Source organism: Nanorana parkeri, unplaced genomic scaffold (assembly GCF_000935625.1).
Source record: "Nanorana parkeri isolate BGI_ZX_2015 unplaced genomic scaffold, ASM93562v1 scaffold961, whole genome shotgun sequence".
NCBI lineage: Eukaryota > Metazoa > Chordata > Amphibia > Anura > Dicroglossidae > Nanorana > Nanorana parkeri.
Window position 1 is genome coordinate 157,775 of NW_017307229.1, and position 6,877 is coordinate 164,651.

General features: G+C 42.5%; 1 protein-coding gene across 1 annotated transcript; it reads left to right on the plus strand.

Annotated features, from left to right (window-relative positions):
- Positions 1–1,386: 1,386 nt before the first annotated feature.
- LOC108795353 (glycoprotein-N-acetylgalactosamine 3-beta-galactosyltransferase 1-like) lies at positions 1,387–6,076 on the plus strand. The gene is made up of 2 exons (XM_018566592.1): positions 1,387–2,004; positions 5,840–6,076. Exons 1-2 carry the CDS (start codon positions 1,402–1,404, stop codon positions 6,074–6,076), a joined length of 840 nt encoding a protein of 279 aa, XP_018422094.1. The 5' UTR covers positions 1,387–1,401.
- The last annotated feature ends 801 nt before the right edge of the window (positions 6,077–6,877 follow it).

The following is a 6,877-nucleotide window of genomic DNA, read 5'->3' on the forward strand; positions in this document are numbered from 1 at the left end:
GACTCCACTTTTTTTTTTTTCCCCATTATTTTTTTTTGGGGGGGAATGCTGGTATGAATTGGGGGGGAAACACACGTTTTTTTTCCTCCTCTGCAGACTGTAAAAAAAAGAAGTTGTTTTTCTTTCTCTGTCACTTTGCTGCAACGGAAATTCGTCTACAAAAGAAAAGTCTTAGTACCGCTAACTCATTTTGGAATCGGAAATTCGGATTCATTTGCATTCGTCATTTCTGAAATTCGGATACATCTGAATCTCTGAATTTTTCGAAAATTCGTCTGAAAAACGAATATTTATTTCACATAAAGCTCATGTTTACTTCACATACAGCACATTCACATCAGTCCCTGCCCTCAAGGAGCTTACAATCTAAGGTCTCTATCTCACATACATATACATACTAGGTCCAATTTAGACAGGAGCCAGTTAACCTACGAGCATGTCTGGAGTGTGGGAGGAAACAAGAATGCCGGAAGGAAACCCACACAAGCACAGAGAGAACATATGTATAAAGGTCAGGAATGGATAGACAGAAAAACAAATTCTTTTTGTGGCTAAAACAGATCTCATATATGTAGTTTAACAATGGACTTAGTTGTTTGTATGGAAATCAGCTTTAAAAAAACACATGGGTAAAACCACAAGACATGACCACATGACAGCATTATTCATGATGTCATGAACAATTTATATTGGAAGAAAGGAAATATTAATAATATACAGTATACCACCAACAATTTATACCTAAATAGGCCTGTGCCAGAGAGATGTTGTATTGGATACCAAAGCTTGTATGCCTACAGGCTGCATTGATGGAATTCCAGCCCTATATTGCTCTTTACAAGCATGAAATCCTAATTTTTATTATAGCACACAGAGGTATATACAGAGACCTACAGAGTGATGTTTCAGAAGCATAGTTCCTTTTCTTTTTTACTTTTCCTCACACGTGATTGGCTGTTTAGAAAGAACACTGGTGTACCTCATTAGTAGAATTAACTTTGCAAAGTGAATATTCAAGTGAACACCTTCCACCGCTTTAGTAAATACTCCCTATTGCCTCCAGCTATAATGGCATTTATGAAAAAGAGCATCGGGCTGTTTGTTCTTGATACAAACACTGTGAAGGGAATTTATCAAAACTGGAGCAGCTGTGCATGGCAACCAATCAGCTTCTCTCATTCATGTTCAAATCTTAGCTGAACAAACTGAAGAGAGAAGCTGATTGGTTGCCATGCATAGCTGCTCCTGATTTTGGCTGCTCCAGTTTTGATCGATTTCCCCCCTGTGAATTTCTTAATAACTAACCTGTCTCTCCCTTTTTTTGAAATGTGTCTTCACCATGCAGATGACAGCAGTGTAAGTGAAGGGCTTGCACACAAAGTTAGAGTGCTTTGCTGGATCATGACTTCACCTTATAACTTAAAGACTAGAACCATCCATGTCAAGTATTCCTGGACTCGTCACTGTAATATCTCTTTGTTCATGAGTTCTACCAATGATAGCTTTCCAACTATTGGTCTGGGGACCAAAGAAGGACGAAGTAAACTCTACTTTAAGACCATTGGGGCTTTTCAATATATACATAAACATTACTTCGATCAGGCTGACTGGTTTTTAAAAGCTGACGATGACACGTATATAGTGATGGAAAACCTCCATCTAATGCTCTCCAATTATTCATCTGACCAGCCTATCTACTTTGGGAAACTGTTCAAACTTTTTGTCAAACAGGGGTATATGAGTGGTGGAGCTGGTTATGTACTGAGTAAGGAGGCACTAAAACGTTTTGTTGAAGGGTTCGCCTCTGGTAACTGTAGTCATAGATCTCCTGTGGAGGACTTGGAACTTGGACAGTGCATGGAGACCATGGGAGTTTCACCCATTGACACTCGAGACTCTGAAGGGAGAGAGACCTTCTTTCCATTTCCTCCGGAATTTCACCTAACTAGCCATTTTGAAAAAAATGACCTTTATCGCGATTATTCCTTCTATCCTGTTGTTGAGGTGAGTTTTAACTTTATATATGTGAAATGGAAATGTGCAAAATATATTTGTGGTATAGGATGGGGCGTGGATAGATTTCTGGATACACAGAGGATAATAACATGCAGGCAATGCAGAGTTAAAGAGAACTCCAGGAAATTTTTTATTAACCCTTGAAGTGGGGCTACCCCGCACTGCAAGGGTTAAGTGGGTTTAAAAAAACAGTTGTACTTACCTGGAGCTCCAAGCTGGCTTATTCTTAGACCAGTCCTTCTTGTGTCTCCCCCTCCTCTGCAGTTGTCTTAACATCCCATAAATCATCAGGTCTATACACTGTGTATAGATGTGAGGATGCTGAGGAAGATTCCAATGCTGCTGTGGAGGGGACAGGCTGGAGGGAGTGCTGTGACAGCCGGCTGGCTCGGAACTTCGGGTGAGTATATGTTTTTTTTGTCCTTAGCCACAAATGAGCACTTGAGCCTTGCAGTGGGCGCGGGGTGGGGGGAGTAGCCCCACTGCAAGGCTTAATAAAAGTTTTCCTGGAGATCTTTGTAAAGGTTAACATTTTTATATTCTAAAATGATACCATTGCAGAAGAAGAGAGCTAGCATAGTAATGTCTATATTGCCATCATCTGTTATGCAGATCTGGGGCTTACACATATATCCCTGCACATGAAGAAGCTATGAATGATGAATGTTCAAAAAGCATGTGCCTAATTCTCTTCCTCAGCACTGGGGAGAAAGTGCCTGATAGTAGTATAATGAATATTTGATGGTGCCAAATAACGTAAGCAATGTGTTTCCAGATATGATGATATATGTACTCCTGAGGCACGGATAAACACAGATATTGTGCAGAGAATGATAACGTATAGAAAGATTTAATCATTATAATATTGTGTAGGATTTTCCGAACCTCTGACATGTTCAGGTGAAAAGAGATGTTTCATCAGGTAACGGTAATTAGTCATCACTTCCCCCAACAACCTAGTAAGTGATTTTTCTCACATTACTTGGCTCAGTGGAGTTTGATCAGTGAAATACAGTGTTTCTTAGGCTGGGCACACACCTTACAACCATCACAAGACTTTTGTCTTGCGATGGTTGTAAGGTACTTAAAAACGTACGATCTGCCTATGTTGCATAGGCAGATCGTACTTGCGATGATCGCAAGCCACGCCCCCTGAGGGGCGGGCTTCCGATGACCGCAATGCCGAACGGGCAGTGTGCGCTTGCGCACACCGGCCCGTGCGGCTGTTATCGTACGGACATGCCACAAACCCGCCGAACATCGTACGATGCTCGGCGGGTTTTCAAACATGTCCGTAAGTTTAAAGTCGTGCGACCTTACAGTAGTAGAGGTCGCACGGCTTCCACACACCTTACGAACATCGTACGATCGTGGGATTTCCCGCGATTTTAGTACGATAAACGTAAGGTGTGTGGGCACCCTTAGTGTAGCGCTCACCCCCGAAGGAGCCTCTGAATATGAACTAGGGTTCTCCTACCTGTTTGTCAGCCACCGGCCCCTTACTCAGATCTAGCAACACCGACACTCTGGAACAGAACAGGCTCAAGTCATATGGTCTTTTTAGTATTTATTTGCAGGATCAACAGGAGAGAGGATTTGGGACTATAGGATACCCGGGTAATACTTCAGAGGACTCTTTATTTTCCCGTAGCAACAGCAAAATTCAATAGTACAGTGGTCCTGTCAGAGCGACCAACAATCGAAATAGCACAGCGGACAGCCAGGATAGTCCAGGACCTTGAGAGAGAGAACTATCTCTGGACTCATAGCAACAACTGGCTTCTTCTCTAACAAGCACCTTGGAATAGGTTGAGGGATCTCTTACAGGGTTCCAGACGGTAGCTCTCACCAGCTCCTCTGTGACACTCCTCGACAAGTAGATTCCACCTCCAGCCCAGCTTCCATCAGGTTTCCTTTCAGCTGCATCTGAAGTCTCTGGGCCCTCAGCATCTGCCACGTGCTGAGGTGCATACCAGATATCCAGTAGTATCTTCTGCTTCTAGGCCCCCAACACCTGCCACGTGCTGAGGCCCAAGCAAAGCATCTGTAGTATCCTAGGCCTCTAGGCCCCCAGCACCTGCCATGTGCTTAGGCCCAGGCCAGTCACTTGCATCACGCAGGCCTTCTAGGGAGAGGCCCCTTGAGGGGAAAGAGTTCTCCACAGTGTCCCCAAACCTTTTATCACCTACCCTCAGCCATACCTCTGAGTCATCCTACTCAGGGATTGGCTAGAGCCAGGCACACAGTCACAAAGCCAAAGGAGTCTGATGATGGCTAGGTAGAAGACATGGACTGCCAGAGTGGTGAAGATAATAGCTCTGCTATTGCTCAAAAGGCTCATTAAGATTATTTTAGAGTCACTTTAATATTGGATGAACAAACCTACATATGTACAGTTGTGTGGAAAAGTGTTGGCCCCCTTCCTGATTTTTCATTGTTTTGCACGTTTGTCACACTTTAATGTTTCAGATCATCAAAAATTGTTCAGCGCCTCGGCCCTCTCCTTGTCACTTGTGAGTAACTTCCCGTTTTCGTCATTTAGTGGGCCTATCTGCTCCTTTCTTACCTTTTTACTGTTAGTAAAAAATTCTACCAATATATTATCTGCGGCGATATGCTTTTCAGGTTATACCTCAAGCTGAAGCGAACTTGGGTTCTGCAGGAGGACAATGATCCAAAACACACCAGCAAGTCCACCTCTGAATGGCTGAAGAAAAACAAAATGAAGACTTTGGAGTGGCGTAGTCAAAGTCCTGACCTGAATCCTATTGAGATGCTGTGGCATGACCTTAAAAAGACGGTTCATGCTCAAAAACCTTCCAATGTGGCTGAATTACAACAATTCTGCAAAGATGATTGTACCACAATTCCTGCACAGCGCTGTAACAGACTCATTGCAAGTTATCGGAAACGCTTGATTGCAGTTCTTGCTGCTAAGGGTGGCCCAACCAGTTTTTAGGTTTAGGGGGCAAACACGTTTTCACACAGGGCCATGTGGGTTTGGATTTTGTTTTCCCTTAAAGGGGTTCGAAAGCCTCCCATTTTTTTGCCTATATCTAGTGCTGACGAGCAGTAGATATAGGCAAAAAGTTAAAAAAAACAAAAAAGGCCCGCTTGAACAGCGGTATAGACTGACCTTATCGCTGCGCACTCCCACGGCGAGAGTCCGGAACTGTTTGTGCGGCCGCAAAGGATCTTGGGGCGGCCGCATGCGCAGTTCGGATTTTCGGCCGGTAGACGAGCAGAGATGCAAGGTAAGCCTATGGACGCGTGCACCCGCCTGCAGACACCGCTGGATCGGAAGTGCCTGTAAGCAGAGAGGAGTCAGCGCTGGATCGGAGAGCCGCCGCACCGCTGGAGGGACAGATGAAAGCATGGGGAAAGAAGAGGAAGATCGGATGAAGAGACATCATTTAAGGTAAGTGCTAACATTAACATGGGGGGAGGGAAAAAAAATTATCCTTTTAATGTCACTTTAATAATAAAAACCTTCCTTTTAAAAACTGCATGTTGTGTTTACTTGTGTTTTATCTTTTGACTAATATTTAAATTTGTTTGATGATCTGAAACATTAAAGTGTGACAAACGTGTAAAACAATGAAAAATCAGGAAGGGGGCCAACACTTTTTCACACAACTGTATATGCATGTCCAGCAGGGGTATGATCCGCTGATGGCTGAATCACTTGCAAGTCTCCAATTACTTTCTTAAATCTATTAAAAAATATTAAAATGCCACAATCGCTTTTCTTTTTTTAATGTGTTATTCTATATACTGCATTTAGCAATAACTCTAATTACTTTGAAATGTTGATTTGTTTCAGGGTCCCCAGTGCTGCTCAGACCTGGCCGTATCATTCCACTATGTGGATGCAGAACTCATGCACACCCTGGAATATTTCACCTACCACTTGAGAGCGTATGGATACCAGTACCGCTACCACCCCCACCCCCAGTGGCCACCACACACTGACAGACTGCATGTTAACGCCACGGATCCTATAAATGTGAAAACGAATTTAAATGAGTCTTCTGCTGTGAATATCACTTTGGGAACCTAGAGCATAAAACTAGCTGCTGCTAATTCATTTTGGGTTCCAAAACTACCTTACAGGTCTTATATGTTTACGATAGACTCTAAATTATTTGTCATTCCACACCAGTGTTTCTATAGCTAGAGTGCTTTATACAATAGATATGTGCCGTGCTCCTGCAGGTGGGATTTCATATACCCAGTTGCACTCCATTGGGAGAGAGATTATATTTGTATTTTTTTCTAGTAGTATTCTTTTTGTATACATTAAACTGTAAGTAATGTGTGTGTTAAAGACTAATTAAGGGGTATAAAGTATTGCTACATAGAAGTAAAGCTTTTTTTAAAAAGAACAAATGCCTGGGAGCTGTCATTACTGACTTGTTTATGCAGATCCCTGGCTCTAATGGCCATTAGTCATTGGATTTGAAACCGGATAGACTGACAATTTTGGAGCCACAGCCATGCTGAAAACGATATAGAAGAGCCTTTATCTCTAAGCCTTGCTCTGTTGAAGAGTTTGCAATGTCTCTGGGTCTCTAGTGCCTAGCTGGGGAGAAACAGAATCAAGTTTTTTCTCCTATTTGACCTCACCTGTGTGACAGACTTCCCAAAGAACTGCTTCCTGATCTATTCTATGATGATTACTGCAAAGCGACAATGAAAAATGTTCGTAAATATAAATGATAAACCATAGATTCTAGCTATATTTGCTGCATTAAATGCTTATACTGATTTGCCATGGTTGCTATTTTTCTTTTTACATGCTAATGTTAATAAGGGCATTGTTATTTATTGATGTATAATTAAAGCTAAACTCCAGGCAAAC

Excerpts from the sequence above, each read along its gene's own strand:
- LOC108795353 (XM_018566592.1), top strand. The coding sequence starts at position 1,402 with ATGACTTCACCTTATAACTTAAAGACTAGAACCATCCATGTCAAGTAT. Across the intron at positions 2,005-5,839 it reads CCTTCTATCCTGTTGTTGAG|GGTCCCCAGTGCTGCTCAGA; the intron begins GTGAGTTTTAAC and ends GATTTGTTTCAG.